Here is a 17,825-nt window from a genome sequence, read left to right as displayed (position 1 = left end):
CTTAATTACCCTCCCATTGAGTGTGGCCCGAACTTAGTGACTCACTGCTAATGAAGGGATTACAGTAAGATAGTGATGGGCTGTCACTTCTGAGATTAGGTTGTAAAAAGCCTGCAGCTTCCATTTTGGTCTTAGTCTGTCTCTTGGATCACTTGCTCTGGAGGAAGCCAGGGCCATGTAATGTGAGCAGCCCTATGGAGAGGCCATATAACAAGGCAATGGCACCTCCTGCCAACAGCCACATGAGAGAGCTTGGAAGTGAACTCTCCAGCCCCTTATCGTGACTGCATTCCAGGCCAACATCTTGACTGCAACTTTATGGGAGACCCTGAGCCAGAAATCACCCAGCTTAAGCTGCTTCCAAATTCCTGACCCTCAACACTTTGTTGTTTTAAACCATGACATTTTGGAGCAGTGTGTTATAAAGAAATAGATAACTAATATAGACAAAAAGGAAGTTAGGGAACTGGCCACACAAATATCTGAAGAAAGAACATTCCAGACAGAGGAAACAGGTTGCAAAGAGGATAAAGGCAGGTGGTGCTCAGAGAGTTAGAACAACAGCACGAGGCCGGTGTGGATGTAGTGAAGTGAACAAAGGAGAAAGTGGTAGGAGATGAGGTCAGAAGGGTAACAAGGTCCAGATCGTGTAGGGTTTTGCTCTATGAGTATAATGTGAAGCCAATGTGAAGGACTTTGAGCAAGGGAGTATCATGATGTGATCCGTGTTTTAATAAGATCACTTTGTTGGTAATGGACTAGAAGGAGGGAGAGGTACAGCAGGGACACCAGTGAGGAGGTTATTGCAATAATGCAAGAAAGAGATAAACATGGCTCAAACCAGAATGGTAGAAGCAGAAGTGAAATTATGGGTGTACTTTGAAGGTAGAGCCAACAGGATTTCCTAATGGTCTAGAGGTAGGATGTGAGAGGAAGACAGAAGTCAAGGATGACTCCAAAGTCACAGCTAGTAAGTGAAAGGATGTTTCCATCAACTAAGATGTGAAGAGGCTGTTGGAAAAGCAAATTTGGGAGTAAGATTAGGAGTCCACGTTTGGACATGTTGAGTTTGAGACTCCGGTGGACTTCCACATAAAGCAGATGTTGAGCAGGCAGCTCAGAGTCTTGAGGGCAAAGCCAAAGAACAAAAATTAAATTCGGGATCCATCAACAAAATGGTTAAAGCCATGGAATACATGAGATCACTAAAGGAGGGAGTGAATAAAGATAAGAATACCCAGGACTGAATCTGGACACTCCAACATTAAGAGGTAAAGGAGAAGAACTAGCAAGAGGTTCAGAGATGGAGCAACCACTGAAGTACGAAGAAGGACAGGAGAGTATTGTAGTATGGAAGCCATGTTAAGAAAATCTTGAGAAGAAATTAACAAGCATTATATTTAAAATTTTTAAATATCTATTTATTTTTTAGAGAGAGGGGGGAGGGGGAGGGGCAGAGAGAGAGGGAGACACAGAATCCGAAGCAGGCTCCACACTCTGAGCTGTTAGCACAGAGCCTGAAGTGGGGCTCATACCCATGAACCATGAGATCATGACCTGCGCCAAAGTTGGACACATAACCGACTGAATCACCCGGGTGCTGCAGAATTAACAAGCATTATAAATGAAATGCCTAAATAAGAAAAGATCAGCCAACTCAATTTTGCCTGCTTCCCCATCCTTCCTTTCCATTTCCGTATCCTCCCTTATGCCAAATGCCATGGCAGAGATATGTACCGGAGGCTGTAGGAACAGCAGGACAGTGCCCCTGTGCCTGAAAGAAGAGCAGACTGAGGAAAGGAAAACTGTCACGGAAAACTCACAAAAGAGATGATGTCTGTGCAGAGTTAAGAAAGCTAAATAGAAGTCTGCCATGAGGGCAAGAGGGAAGAAAATACCAGGCAAATTGGCCAAGATATGTATGGGCATCAAGACTTCAGTGTGGTAGGGGCCCCTGGGTGGCTCAGTTAGTTGAACGTCTGACTTCGGGTATGGCTCAGGTCGTGATCTCTCTGTTTATTGAGTTCAAGCCCCACATCCAGCTGGCTGCTGTCAGCTTGTCAGTGCAGAGTCCACTTTGGATCCTCTGTCCCCCTCTCTCTGCCACTCCCCTGCTTGCACTCTCCCAAAAATAAATAAATACTTAAAAAATTTTTTTATAAATTAAAAAATAAAGACTTCAGTGTGGGAGAGTGACAGAGGTTCAGGCTGCAGAGGTCAAGAAAACCAAATCATGAATGACCTTGTGTGTCATTCAAGGAGTTTGAACTTTATCCTGTAGGTAACCGGGAACCCCTAAATGACTCTAAGCAATACAGTTTCTGTTTCTGTTTCAAAGAGATCACTTTGACAGAACACAAACTCAACTGGAGGGGAATAAGGACTGACTGAGTGACAAGCTAGGAGGCTGCTAAAAGATCAAACCAATAAAGGGGGGCTGTGTGATAATCTAAGGCAATGGATGCCGGAATAGAGCAGATTCAAAAGAGAGTTGACAAGTTAGGCTTTGAAAGTAAGGACAAAGAGAAAAGTGGGTAGCTCCCAAGTTTCTAGCTTAGAAAGCTGGACGGATAGTGGTACAAGTCCCCAAGATAAGGAATATAGGAAGAGAAATGGGTTTGGGGGAGTAGATGGTTTCTTTTGGACACGTTTAGGGCAGTGCATGTGGGACATGTCAAATGTGCAGAAAAAAATACGGGCTGCAACATAATAGAGATATAAAATTGGCCCTCACTGGTGTACTCGTGAGAGTTGAAACTGCAGTCTGGATGAGATGACCCAGAGAGGGAAGGGCAAGTGGACAAGGACATGATCTTGAGTAACACTCACATTTAAGGGGCAGGTAAAGACTGGGACACCAGCCAGGGAAACCAAGCAGAGGCTACCCATGAATGAACTCAACAGGACACCAAATTCCAGGTTAAAGGATTCCTCATCTTCCCCAGGGATCGTTGGTATAAGCTCCAGCTTTCTAAGAGCAGCAGTGAATGTCTTCACAACTTGAAGAATCTGCTTTAGCATTAGGCTGCAACCAAACAGGGAATGAAGACACTAACTTAAAACTAGACAGGACACAAAGGCCAGGGCCACATTTAGGATGCTGAGCCAACTCAATGTTACCTATAGGCACAGAACTATAACCATGTCATAGAAATTGGTGAAGGTATTACACGGAACAGATTAATTTTGAACTTACATCACATACAGCATGCAGCAATGGGAGTGACTGGCTATGCTGAACACTCCCCTCTGAAGATAGGGAAGGAGAGAATCTCTCTGTTAAGGCCCCTTCCCTAAGGAAGAAAGCTTCACGAAACCGCTCAGGTTTTGGTGTTAAGGGCTGATTCCCAGCCAGGGGGTTGCCAGCTGCAGAGGGCGGGGCTCTATTTTGGGCTGCCTGCTGTCCCCGAGCCTGGCCTCGTCTGGTTTGAGCAGCATGCAGCCCCAGTGACTCACACACCCATGCAAACCGCCTGTGGCTCAGTGGCATGGCCTCGGAATGCCAGCCTCAGGCCAGCTCCCTCCTCACCCCATTACACTGGGATAAATAAATAAAGAACCCGCCAGCAGCCACACAGCCTGATGGCATCCAGATGGAGAGAGCGAGGCATGGACAAGGCCAGGGGAAGGAACTCCCTCCACCAGACTGGAGCGAGAGAGGGCCACGCCGGCCCTATCCTCCTATCCTTCTTTAACAGAGCTCCTACTGCCATACGGTGACAGTCCCCAGTTCCTGGACTCATCTTCCACTCCTAATGGTGCTCCCCAGCTCTCGGTCCTAGGAAATGCTCTTTATGGAGACTTTCCCTCTATAAAGATCACACCAGCAGCCACTCCACCCAGCCGACTTGAGGAACACTGCCAGTACCCACCCTCCTCCAATCAGGCCACCATCAATTGGCCCCCTTGGGGTGTCTGGAAATGCGAAATCAAAGGCCCTTGGTGGGAGAGGAAAAACAAAAGAACTAAATATGAAGATGTAACCCCTGTTCAACCCTTAAATATTTTTCCTGGCCTTAGTCTCCAAGAAACCTCGCTGTCCTACTGCCCTTTGTGCCCTATTGCTATGGCCTCTCGCCTAGAACGAGGAAAAACAGACCCTAGGCACTGACCGCATGGCCTTCTGACATCAGCCCTGGCCCCCCTGCACCTTCAACCCGAGCTCTCTGTCCCTGGTTTGTTTATCTTCCTATGTTGCTTATTTTGATGGCACATCCTTTCAGCTGTCTTGGGTGACCCCATGACCCTTCTGTGTCCTGTTTGCAGGACCCCAGACAAGAAGAATAATTGAAAAGATGCAGTGGCCCTAAGAAAGGCTGCAGTCCCATTAGGAAAGGGGTTCTAGCAGTGATTCAGTGATTCCAGAGGTCACAAGAATTCCACACCATCCTAGCCCTTAACTCTCCTCTAACTGGTGTAGGGATGATCCCAGATCAGAAATGTAGGAGGTCCTAAGCATACAGCTCCATGACCTTAGGCAAGTCATTTCACATCTCTGGGACCCAATTTCTTAATCTATGAAATGGAAAGCTATAGCCACTTGTCTCTCGGATCCTTTGCAGATATATAAAATTCCATAAGCCTATGTGGTTTGGGTGTGATCCACCCAGTACTTAGGAGACCAGTATTCCTGAAGTAATTGGTTCCAAGATACCAATATTCTCCCTGGGTTGGCACCAGGATTCTCCATGCTTTCACATTCGATTCTGCAGGACTGCCCCCACCCCAAAGCATGGAGGAAAGGAACCTCCAATTTTACAAATGAGAAAATGGAGGCTCTGAGAGTACTGATTTATCCAAAGCTGCAAAATAAACCATGAGAATAACTGAAGACCCCAAATATAGGTCTCACAAGCAGCACTGCACACACAGGCCATACTGCCACAATTTTCACGAAATTTCCCTAGCACAGATTTACCAACATCTTCCTCCACAAATGCAGCAAGAACCTACCATTCCTGGGCACTATGTTCAGTGCTGGGGATACAAAAGAGCATCCAACACAGTCCTTGTCCTCAAATTGTCCACAGGTCAATGGAGGAGAAAGGCTTAGTCTTGTGGATGTATAAATGGTAATATCACAAAGTTGTAAGTGGTAAAACAGAGGTAGGAACCAAGGTACTATGGTAGCAGGGAAGAAGGATTATCTTTACAAGGAGAGTCTGGAACAAGGGAGTTCTTCTCCCAAAGAGGCCAAAGCTGACACTTAAAAGATAAATACAAGTTCACAAGGTAGATAAGGCCAGGGCATTGGGCATTATAGATGAAGAGAACAATGTATGCCAAGACATAAAGGCTCAAGGCATTTTGGCAATTCAAAGTCATTCTCTGTCACTGAAGTATAAAGTTCATAAAGAAAAATGTCAAGAAATCAAGCTGGATATGTATGTGGGCACTAGATTAGGAAAGCGCCTCTCTGGTGGACTAAGAATAAGCCTTGTATTGTCCAACTAAGGGGCTGAAGCAGGGAATTAGCATGTCAGCCCCAGCCTGTGTTAACCTCCTTAATACCTACCCTTACGGACAGAGGAAGCTATCTGACAGAAAAATAGCCTAGGAAATCTCTCTGTGGCAATCTACTCTGCTTCAGGTCTTAACATTACATGCCTTCCCTCTTCTCCAAAGTTAAATTGCTTCAGTAGATGGACTGAGAGCTCAACTTGCATTTTTGTTCTTTGTGTTAAGACCTGAAGCATCATGGTGTCTTTGCTTGGCCAATGCACAGAGGCAGAACAGAAGGTTCCAAGTCAAGAACACCTGCTTTAGGCCTAGCCCTGTGAAAAATATTTCATGTTCAAAAGAAATATGAGTCACTGTTCCTGTCCACAAGGAGTTTATAAATTAGCCTAGATGACAAGACAGAAATATGAATAATCTATATAGAACACAATATTATAATAGCATTATTTGCTTACATAGTAAAGTAACAACTTGGGTAACATGTATAATTAGAAAACAGCGCAATAATACTAAGGTACTCACTGTACAACTAACCAGTCCCAAAAGAGTTAGAGAAGAAGAAGATCAATATTGACTGTTATTATCAAAGGTCACTATTATTAATACTCCCCCTGTTTGGCATTTAATAGATGTTTCTTTTGGCCAAGCTAAATCCTTAGAAGGGAAACCTAGGCAGGCGCTTCTGACAGGCCACAATTATCTACTCCCCATTCATTCCTTTGCCAGTCCCCTTGTATAAACACTGTGATTTTCCACAGCCTACTGTGCCCACAAGACAGTCCCCAAATGGTAGCCCTGTGCTTTTCACCTTCCTCTGGTGTGGGATGTCGAAGGGCCCTGGACAAGTAATAATAACTAGCCCCCCACTCTATAATCCAGACCTGCGATCTGATCTCAACAAGCAAAAATTTATCAACTGGTCAACCAAACTTTCCAAGGTTAGAGAATCCCAAATGAAATCCCTACATTAACAGAGAGGTTTTACAAATGTTAACCAGCCCACCTTTGCCTTTTATATCCTTGCCTCCTACTTCACCCTATCTTCCCCAATGTGTGTCTCAAGTTTTATCGGATTTTCTATAGGCACCTTTTGCAAAGAAAGGACTTCCCAACCATGCAAGCAAGCTAACACCCAAAACGCATGAGAAAATAAAGCAAAGTTGCACAAGGAAAAAGGAACTTCCTACTGTTATACACACTACCTCTACCATAAATTGTTCCAAGAAGGAATTTTCTTCAAATGGCTCTGTCTTCAGCCGATCTGTAATAAGAAGAGATACAGAAAAGAAATATTAGTCTTAGGATGAGCTTCTTGCCTGTGAGAAGGAGAAGAACCAGAGCCCAAGATTTCTTGGGAAAGAGCAAAACATGCAACACCCAGAGTCCAGTAGGAGAAGGGATGACAGCGGGTGAGCAAACAGGAGGAGGAGAGGGAGATTCACCACACAGGACATGTTGGGTGGCAGCATGTGCTCTTAGGAGTTTTTCTTGCCATGAAGACAAAGGTCAAACTGAGTTTTTACTCTGAAGCTGAAAACTCTAGCACTTCCTAAGGTCCCAAGTCTGTACTGCCCTATACAATGTTGTATGAAGCTCTGGCCCTTTTCCAAAGTCCTTCCTTGCTGTAGCCTAGGGCATGGCTAGACTCAGTTACAGCTTCTGTGGGCTACTGGGAACCAGCCAAGTCCTGAAGGCAGAGAGAAGCGTCACCCAGCATCTGGTCAGCACCTCCCCAGGGAAGCACATCTAGATGCAAATGACTCTCCCCTTTTCTGAGGCCCTCTGACCATCTGAACCACTCCCCTCCCCAACACCCCATGCGACAGCCATGCAACACCCTCTCACCTCGGCTCAGCACAGCCCCGCTCTCCTGGTAGTCCTGGATCTCTAGATCTTTCATTTGAAGCAAGGTTGCTAGCTCCCTCGCTTGGCACTGCAGGGCCAGGCTCATGCCCATGAGAGGTCGAATCAAATGCTGGGAGACCTTTCATGGAAAAGATGTCAATCAGCCAACAGACACTTACAGAGTACTCCCTAGCACTATGTTAGGAACTAGAAAAAAACTACTGAAAAATAAATGTTTTCACAGGGACTTACAGGTTCATAGGCAAGCAGTCCATATATACAAATATAATAATAAGTAATTAAATAGGTACGTGAAAGAAGTTCAAGGGTTTTCTTCGTAGCACATATAAAATGGTGGGAAGAATAGAGGAGACCACGGGGACAGATAACCTGGAGTGGCAATTTAAAGAGAAGGATGTGGGGCGCCTAGGTGGCTCAGTCGGGTAAGCGTCCATCTCTTGATTTCAGCTCAGCTCACGATCTTGCGGTTTGTGAGTTTGAGCCCCACATCAGGTTCTGCACTGACAGCACCGAGCCTGCTTGGGATTCTCTTTCTCTCCCTATCTGTCCCTCCCCCACTCATGCTCTCTCTTGCTCTCTCGCTCTCTCTCTCAAAATAAACTTAAAATTTTTTAAAAGAAGAAGGACGTGACAGAGTTGAAAAGAGGAAGATGTTGCCTCCACTCTCCTCAGAAACTGAGGGACTAAAGCAGAAGAAACCCAAGCAGCCATCAGGAAAGTAGGTGTGGCTAAAACAGAGTGTGCTAGGTGGCATATAACACAAGACAAAAATCAACAGAGGGTAGAGAGCCCAGGATCAGCCTCAAATTAGACCCAGACACTGATTATGAGCCATTTCAGAGCTGCAGAGAGCCCAGAATGAGCCCAGAGTTTCCGTCTCCTCCCACAAATGCACCAAAGTCTCAGGTCATCGTAACAGAAGCCAGCCAGTCACCAAGAGGCCAACCTGGGAAGGAATAAACCACCTAGCACACCTTGCTCTTAACAAGAGATAAGAAGGACACAAGCATAGCCATGCCACCGTGTAGCTAAGAGGGTGTTCTCACATGGTAACATACAGCTATATAGAATAATCATTTAATTCACCTACACAAAGTATCCAGTAGCCTTAGAAGGAAGAAAGCCTTAGCCAAGAAAAAAGCTAAAATCAATCATCTCTTTGTGGCTAGTGCATGCTATCAGAGTTCCTCTCCCTTCCCCGAGGCAGATGAGCTAAAGCAGGCACTAAGAAGAAATGCCCTAGATCAGAGGTCAGCAACATTTTCTGTATGGGCCAGGTAGTCAATATTTTCAGCTCTGCAGCCGATGCAGTCCCTGTCACAATAGTCATCTCTGCTATTGCAGCATGAAAGCGCCCACAGAAAACATGTAATAAATCAGGGTGCTGGGGTTCCACTATAACTTCAGGAAAATAGTCGGCAAGCCAGAGGTGGCCCACTGGTCAGAGTACACCAACCCCAACGTTTCTCTAAGGACAGATTAGAAGAGATGGGGAGGGGGGAGGAATAAGGGTTAGTGGCGGAAGTTTTGTACCAGCACCAGGACCCAAGAAGTGCAGGGTCCTGACGCAGAGCGGAAGGCCAGAAATCAAGTCTAGCTGTAAATACCAGTCACTTCTTTCCATCCCAACCTGGTCCTGTTTCCCAGTTTAGGTCCTTTGGAAAAACTTAAGCCCCCAGGAAGTACTGTTCAAAATGTCGCAGAAGTTTTGACTCGGGAAAATTAATCTGCTCTAGACCCAACCCTCTTCCCTATGAATTATTTTGTTAGGTTCGGTCCCGTTCAGGGTAGGTTAGGAGGAAAAATAGGTGAATACTTGTATGAAAGCAAGTCGATGTTGGCAGGGGCTGAAGTGAAAGTAATTACAACTGGCAACCAAACAGCATCACCATCCATCTCGTGGCAGCCTTCAAATATCAGAAACTCCTAAGGGAATAACCAGCCTTTCCTGGGAACCCCCCTTAAGAGCAATTTATTTGCCTGGTAGTCAAATATAACAACATGAAACACAACAAGCAACCATTCTTAATCAATGCCATATTCTAACTAAATATGGTGATGCCATACCAGGCACCTGAAATGATCTACCAGACTCTAAGGTCTACAGAGCAGAAAAAAATTAGCTTTTTATCAGTAAATATTGTGACTTCTCCAATAATTTCATGGGACTGGGTTACACCATTCTGGACTATCAGGGCATAACTCATTTCAAAGTTAGATGAACACTAACATAGATCAGCTAAGTACGACAAGGCATGTGTCTGAAGTAACAGATTTCAAAGCAAATCTATAGGCAGTACAAGAAAAAAATCTTGAAGTACTTTAGGAGCAACACCCTCATCCCTTCATTTACAGACAATAATATATAAAGAGAAGCAGTTCAATAAGTCAATTCAACAAATACCTACAGTGTGCCTAATATATACTATCCTATGAGGCTTCTGTTCTCAAAGAGCTCACAACAGTTAAGGAGGTCAGGAAGTGGGATGGATATAGAGGCATGAGTTGCCAATCTTTTCCAGAGGAAAAGCTATTTATAACTCCCCCCGATGTCTTCAGATTTCCCATTGAAATGTTTACAGGTCAGAGGCAGGGGAGCAGAATGGCAGTTATCAATCCCGAGATGAATGATCGCAGGTTTGGATAGTGTAAAGAGGGTAATAGACTGGGAATTAGATCTAGATCCCAGCTCTGGTTCTGAGAGCACCTAGATGTGAAAATGGCTTAATCCCAAGCACTTTCACGGTCCTTAACTTTTTCAAGGAAACCTTTTTTCAAGGGGAAATTATGGAGTCAGAGTATTTGCTCTCACAGGTCCACTATAATGCTAAAGTTTAGTCATACCACGTATGTTCTTAATTTACTCCTCATAATTCCATAGTAAGGCTGTGACTGGCATCTCCACTTTAGAGATGAAGAAACCAAGTCTCATAAAAATTCAATTATTGGGGCACCTGGGTGGCTCAGTCAATTAAGCGTCCGACTCTTGATTTGGGCTCAGGTCATGATCTCATGGTTTGTGAGGGCAGAGCCTGCTTAGGATTCTCTCCCTCTCTCCCTCCCTCCCTCCCTCTCTCTCCCTCTCTCTCCCTCTCTCTCTCTCTCTCTCTCTCTCTCTCTCTCTCTCTCTCTCTCTCTGCCCCTCCCCTGCTTGCTCTCTATTGCTCTCTCAAAATAAGTGAAAATAAAAATCAAAAAGAGTTACATTATACACTAGGAAGAATGAAGGGAGAAGGGATGGAGGAAGTTGGCTGGAAGTGGAAATGGGCTAGAAAGCAGTGACCCAAAGCTCCACATAGTCCACGATACCCCGCAGGGCGTTGAGAACTATTAAGTCACCAGTGTGAACACCCTATGTTGTACTCTCCTGTTCTCCTGCATGATCAGTAGGAGTTAAGCTGCGTAGTCTCTCTGGAAGACAATCTGGCATGATGTGAGCAAGAGTAAAATTACGAATATTCCTTGATTCAGCTATTCCACTGCTAGGGGTTTACTCATACATTTACACATAGGAAAAGTAAATACAAGGAGAGTCACCGTGCGTAACAAAAGAACGGAAACAACTTAAGTGTCTACTAGTAGCACATCAATTAAATACATGTTGATATATTCAATAAGTAAAACTCTAGGTTACTATTCAAGAGTATTAAGGCAGATCTTCTCAATATATTGCTATGAATGATTTCCAAGTTCTAGAATTAAGTGATGGATTATGTGGATAGCAGGCTGCCATTTGTGAAAACACATACACAGACCCAGATACGTATTTGATTGTGTGAGTATATACATACTTCCATGTATACAAACCTACGTATAGCTTCACGAACTCACAAGATGGCGTCAGCAGTTGCTTTAAAGAAGGAAAAAGAGTAACTAGAAAAAGGAGTGGAAAGACCTATTTTTTCATGCTAGACCCTGAAATGCTATTTGAAATGTTTGTCTTTTGCATGAATTACTCATTGAAAAAAACTGAAATAAAGACGATCACAAGAATGAGTAACAAACAAAAATTATGACTATGTGACCTCACAGACACACACATAAGCCTGAAATAGTATCCGCCTACATCCTTGACAGTGTCCACTGGCTCTAACTTTTTCCCTGTAAAGCCTCCTCAGGTTCTGGGGTTTCCCTGGGATGGTATGCTTCTTCTTTTTTTTAAATAATAGATATTTTATTTTACCTTAAAGCTCAAGTGTTCACCAACTGTTCAATGCTCACGTCTCCCTGTGACCAATCAGGACTGATTCCACTTCAAATACTGATGCCTCTTTTCGTACCACAGCTGCCTGATTAGAGAAATTTGCCTACAATAGCTAGTTTCCCCTTTACATATTATTTTCAATTATAATATCCCTTTATAAGTGCTCTTTATTCTTCAGGGGGAAAAAAAACATGTGAGCCCATCAGCCTCCTAGGAGAACTGGCTCCACAATCTCACTATTCTGAATTTCTTAGGCTATGTGATGCAAAAACGAGACTAGCTCTTGCTAGGGCTTCCTAAATTTGGGCAGCCTTCATGTTTTGGTCCCGGAACAAGCATTATCAAGGGAACAGTGCCCCCTGGTGTTACTTAAAAAAAAGTTAACAGGGTTTTGAACAAAAGAGTTATCTAAAGAAGGATGGAAATTTTCATCAAAAAATTTAATTAAAACCAACAGATATCAATGACTGTTATCTGCTAAGCACTGTTGATGGGCCTTATAAAGTCTGAGATGAATGAGAAGTAGTTCTCCAAGCACCCAAGCCCAGCTTGACTGGATTCCAGATCAATGGGGCACCTGAGTGGCTCAGTTGGTTGAGCATCCAACTTCAGCTCAGGTCATGGTCTCACAGTTCATGGGTTCGAGCCCTGCATCGGGCTCTGTGCTGTCAGCTCAGAGCCTGGAGCCTGCTTAGGATTCTGTGTCTCCATCTCTCTCTGTCCCTCCCCTGCCCACGCTCTGTCTGTCACTCTCTCTCAAAAATAAACATTAAAAAAATGTTTTTTCAAATACACCAGAGAATCGTTTCTCAAAAAACACTGTTGGTGCCAAAACATCACATCACCTCTGGAAAACTAAAGAAGGGACATGGAAAACAAGATGTCCACTTATCTTCAGGTCCTTCTGCTGATAAACCTACACCCTTAGGTCTCCCTTAGAAGACAGAAACGAGCTGTTTCTATAAAAGGGTGGAAGGGACTAGTGGCAGTAATTCCTGCAAACAGGTTTAGTGTTTACTCTCAAACTGATTTCTAATAAAAGCTCTTGGGGTTTAGAAAGCTACAAGTGAGCAAAGAACATTATCCTCCTAGTCCCTGAAAATGGCTCTTAAATCAGACCTGTCTGGGAGTAAAAAAATCCAGGTTATTCATTTATAAACTGGATGACTCTGGACAAGCTGCCTTCAATCTCAGCTTCCTACTCTGAAAACAGGGATACTAATACTTACCTTGCAGGGCAGTGGTGAGGATTAAGTGACAAGAAATGTTCAGAAAGGTACCTAACACTGGCATGTACTCTGCCCTGTTGCCAGTCTGATCTTGATAAATTACGAATTGGATCACGTTAAACCCCTGCTTAAAAGTTTTTCAGTGAATCCCTGTTGCATTTTGGATAAAATCCAAACTCATTAGAATCCTTCAAAACCTGACCACTCCCCACCTCATTTCCCACAACTCCTTGCAGTCGTGAAGTTCCCCCACTTGTCCCCAACTTCTCTATCACCCCGCTTCTCGAAGTGCACTCTAGCCTAGAATGACCTCCCAGTCTTCTCCCAATTACTCCCGCTCATCTTCAAAATCAGCTCAGAAACTATCTTTTCAAAAGGTTTTTGGGGCCTTTGATCATCCTGAGCTTACCTCAATCAGAGAATTTGCCATACTTTTCCTGTCTGTCTCTCTTTTCACGAGATTATGAACTCTAGGAATAGGCTATCTTGTGTTAGATCTGGACACCAACAATTAGCCCATAGGAGACATTTAATTAATATCGAATAAATAAAATAATGAATAAAGACACACAAGAGAGCAGGTAAACCCAAACTCTGCTCCCTTGGCAAGTAAAGGATACACCAGTCAAGGATCCGTTTTGCCTTCTGTCTAGTCAATGAAAGTTTTCCAACTGGAGAAGGATTTTAAATGGAGTCCACAAAAAAATAAGAGCACCTACAGATTCATTTCCAAGCCTCTGGCATTCCCCTTCCCCACCCCATATTCGAATTGCACTCACCAGGAAAGGGTTGGCTAGGACGCAGTGGAAATTCCAGTAGAAGGGGAGACCAGAGAGCTCACTCCGCACCCGCAGGATCAGTGCCTCGGCCACACGATCATAGGAAAAGGTAGCTTTGCCAGCGCCAGCAGTGTCCTTCAACAATGGGCGAAGCAGATCATCCAAATGACAGAGAAAAGCCGCTGGGGGTGCAGTCAGGCGTTTGTTCAGCTCCTAAAAAGACAGCAGGCGTTGTGCAGATGGAGGGTGCTAAAAGGAAACGGACCCCCGCCACAGCAAAGGAAAGCTCTGGTTAACATGAGGACAGTGGGCATGAGAAAAAGGGAAGACAAAAACACAGGCACAGGAAAGAAGAAAACAAAAAGAAAGAGCAACTGGCCTACATCACAATCGTGCCGTGTACTGCGTGCAGTGCAAAAACGTACACGCGTGCAACCAAATGCGAAGGTCCCAGGGCTTTAGGCAGAGGTGTAGGACACTCACTGGAATTGTCTCAACCTGATCCGACTTCCCTTGGCAACGTACAGGCCAGTGAGCTGGTTGGTGTGAAAGTACCCTGACCTCCACTAAGACAGAAAGTATATCCACGACTGCCTCACAGCAATACTGCTCATCACACTCACCTTGGCTCGCTGGCTGACCACACTAGTGTCCACCTGTTCATGCCACACCTGTTGAAGATCCGAAACCAGCAAGGCATAGCCCTGCTTGGTGATATAAGCCTTGGCCAAGAGGGAGTTCTCGCCGAGTTGTAGCCATGCCCACGGCTGCATCAACAGGCCTTGCTCCAGTTCCTCCATCTGTAGGAAAGGCTTAATTTAGAAAAGTGCCCCAGGGTACTGTGTGTCTGGGGGTGGGGGCACCACTCAAACAGTTCTGTATCAAAGAAGCCTTGTGAAAGACTCCTCCCTAATAAGACCGAAGGCATGGACTTACATCCTACCCCTACCCCTCCCTGCCCCCCCCACACCCTTCCCCACATCCCTCACTCCCGACCCCCATCCCCCATATAACCAGCTGGGCAACCTTACTACCTCCTGACCACTACGAATCTGTTTAGATTTTTTTTTAATTAAATTCCTAAAGGGCATAAAATATCTTTCTTCTATAGTGTTTAAGCCTTGGCATATTGGTATTAGTCTTTCTGCTTTCTAACAATATAACTTAATGTGGAAACCTCAACCATTCTTGTTGCATCATTATCACATTCCTAATAAACATGTCAATGCTATCCTTTCCCAGAACTTCTAGAAGAGAAGTAGTTCTTGTCTTATAAAATGTATGTCATAAGTGTCATGACCAGGAAGTTCAAATTATTTGATCATTATCTAGAAATAAAACTCTAGAAGCTCTTAGAATTTCAAATATAGATTTATATTCTCTAAATACATACACACATATGTACATATACATATATATATGTATATACACATACACATTTATATACACATACATACATTCTTGAAGACAGGGATTCTTAATCTAGAGTCTGTGTGTGTCAATCCCCTGGAATTATATGCATAATCTGTGCATACATGCCTATAGCCATTTGGGAGGAAGAAGTTCATAGCTACGTCAAATTCTCAAAGGGATCAATGACACACAAATAAAGACCTAATAAACTCTTTTGTTTGTCCAGAAGCAAACAAAAAAGCCCCAAATCCCATTTCGAGAAGAACCTGGGTGACTAAGAAGTCATAAACACAAGGCACAGCATTTCACAGAGGTAGAGACAATTCATTAACTTCCATTTCACTCATCCCCCAGATCCCCAACCCAAGATACGTCATACCCTGCTGTATGTCCTGGAACTCCTGGAAACCAACTATTCTAGTTCAACAACTAAATTTTTAGTCTTAACTTAGTAGATGTTCAGTAACTATGGTTACTTTACAGGAAGTTTGGTCATTTTTCCTGTGGGTAAAAAGTGATACAACTTCCTTCATTGTTTCAGTCTATCAATACAAAGTGAAGTGAGGGAGGCACCTTAGAATATAAAGGAAATAACGAAATTTCTTGGATTTCATTAACATGACTAACATGGCTCTGTTCCTCCAGTCATTTCCATCACAGTCTAAGCCATTATTCTTACAACCCATCACCTAGCTTTTGAAGTGGGATTCTTGTAACAAAATTTAATTTGTACAATCAATGGTTAGGTGAAAAGTAAATATACTTTGTGATTTTTATTTGCAGCAGCCTTGTGTTTGGAGGATGGGACCGAAGTCACTTCCCACTTGCTGCTCCTCCGAGGAGTTCTTGGAATGATTAAGCAAGTCCTCACTAGACCAGAGTTCCACGTTGCCAAAGGTCACAAAGGCAACAGAACAAGTGAAGTCACCAAGCCCTTCAGTGCACCCTCTCTGAGTGCCAAAACAGGGTTGATTATCCTGCCTAACACTTGGGAAAGCCTGGGAACTCAAAACCCTCAAACTGTATAGTTGGTTTTTGTCTTGTTTGGGGACGGGGGAGGAGTTCACAATGTGCTCAGGGTATGGGGCACCTGGGTGTCTTAGTTGAGCCACCGAGTTCAGTTCAGGTCATGACCTCACAGTTGATGGGGTTCCAGCCCCACGACGGGGCCTATGCTGAAAGATCAGCTCAGAGCCTGGAGCCTGTTTGGGATTCTGTGTCTCCCTCCCTCTCTCTGCCCCTCCCCTGCTTGTGCTCTGTCATTCTCTTTCTCTCTCTCAAAGTATTTTTTTAAAAATTAAAAAGAAAATGTGCTAAGGGACAACAGACCCCATAGGAAGGTCTGAGACATTCAGCACCAGACCTGAGGATGGCTGCTCCTACCACGCTTGTCCTTTTGAGTCCAAGGCCTCTGTATCTCATCTTCCCCCTCTACCCCCTTCAAGGCCGTCTTTTAACCTTCGCGTTAACAAGATTCATGCATTAATTATTCTTGAATGACGCTTAGGTGCACCAAGAGCCAGGTGTGGCAGTCTGAGAATCCGGGTCCCCACCGAGGACCGCCCCCACGGTGCAGCCCCTCTCAGCGCAGTTCCTCCTCCATCCTGGAGAGGGCAGCAAGGCCCCAGCCACCGTCCGGGCCGGGCCACGCCCCGTCCCTCTGGTGGAGACCAACCCTCGCTCCCTTTACCACAGCCCCACCCAAGGAGTCCCGCCTGACGTAGTTTCCATCCGCCCTCGCCGCGAGGGCCTTCGCCGTCTGCCTCTCCACTCTGACAGCACCGGCTGCACCGAGGCGCGGCTCGGGACCCGTCGGGGGTAACAAGGCCGACCATGGTCCGCTTTGTAGCTCTAAGGGGCCCGCCAATGAGTAACCACACAGACCCCCGCCTCGCCACCGGAAGGCGGCCTGCGCACGCGCGGCGCACGCGCCCCGCCCACCCACGGAGGCCTGTGGCAGGACCCGGGCCCCGAGCGGCTCCGGGCATGCCGACTTGATCGCGAAGTCCCCTCGCCGCCTGGCTCCGCCGGGGCCTCCGCCCTGATTCGAACCCGACGTCACCTACCGTGAGCGACCGCGAGAGCTCCCACCCTCCCCTCAGCGACCGCGCAAACCAAAAGGCCTAGAGTAGAGGCCTTTCGGGACTTAGGGGCGGGGCCGAGGCCCGACATGGGCGGGGCATCTGGGTCCTCAAGGCTGAGCGTTCCGAGGCACGGGGCTCTACTGCCCGGGAGAGCTGGGAGAGTGCCGCGCGACCCGCTGCGAGGAAAGTGGGGTTGGGGCCCCTCGGAGTCGTGCTAGCCGAGTAGAAAGAATGACAGACGAGGTGCGGGAGAGGGATCCCAGGATTTGGAATCTTCAATAAACTCCGGTCACTTCCCTCCCCTACCTGTCCAGCCTTTTTTTTTTTTTTTTTTTTTAATAAAATGAAGAAATTGAACTTCACCAGATAATCTATCTGGTCCTCACCAGCACTCAAGGTGTTTTAGAGATGATTCTTCCGTGCATAAATCCCCTGGTCTGACCTCTCCTTTCTCATTTCTCCTGCTATTTACCTCCTTACTTCTCCATCACCACGGAGAAACTTGAAATCCCTCAACTCATCCTGTACTTTGTACAGTTTACGGTTTTGCTCCAGCTACATACCTGAGCCTGAGATACTCTCCCCGTCTGCTTTCCACCACCAAAGTCCTCCTGTCAAGGCCACCCTCAGTGCTGCTGCTTCCCCAAGGCTTTGCTCACTATCCACAATCAGAATTAACGGTTTCTTCTCTTTTGGCTCCCATAGCGTTTTAATCTTTAATACAGACTGCCTCCTGCCTTGGATTTTAGTTAATAATTATATAAGTCTTTTTATTTTTTTAATGTTAATT

At 45.3% G+C, this 17,825-nt stretch overlaps 1 protein-coding gene across 5 annotated transcripts in view; it reads right to left on the bottom strand.

Moving 5' to 3' along the window:
* The window catches only part of NHEJ1 (non-homologous end joining factor 1), an 81,427-nt gene that overhangs the window by 61,451 nt on the left and 2,151 nt on the right, over positions 1-17,825 (bottom strand). Inside the window, exons 1-5 of one of the 5 annotated variants that reach the window (XM_029933787.1) lie at positions 17,599-17,713; positions 14,162-14,338; positions 13,539-13,751; positions 7,306-7,444; positions 6,663-6,721 (exon numbers count right to left, since the gene is read on the bottom strand). In XM_029933787.1, coding sequence (XP_029789647.1) covers positions 6,663-6,721; positions 7,306-7,444; positions 13,539-13,751; positions 14,162-14,338 — 588 coding nt within the window. In that variant the 5' untranslated portion in view covers positions 17,599-17,713. Of the gene's footprint in view, positions 1-6,662; positions 6,722-7,305; positions 7,445-13,538; positions 13,752-14,161; positions 14,339-16,314; positions 16,401-16,892; positions 16,989-17,017; positions 17,124-17,598; positions 17,714-17,825 lie in introns of those variants that run through there. The other 4 variants (XM_029933784.1, XM_029933786.1, XM_029933788.1 and 1 more) reach the window with 4 other exon arrangements.

This window comes from Suricata suricatta, chromosome 3, assembly GCF_006229205.1.
Source record: "Suricata suricatta isolate VVHF042 chromosome 3, meerkat_22Aug2017_6uvM2_HiC, whole genome shotgun sequence".
In the NCBI taxonomy this organism is placed as follows: Eukaryota; Metazoa; Chordata; class Mammalia; order Carnivora; family Herpestidae; genus Suricata; species Suricata suricatta.
Note: the sequence above shows the minus strand (reverse complement) of the source record. Positions and strands in the feature narration are given on the sequence as shown.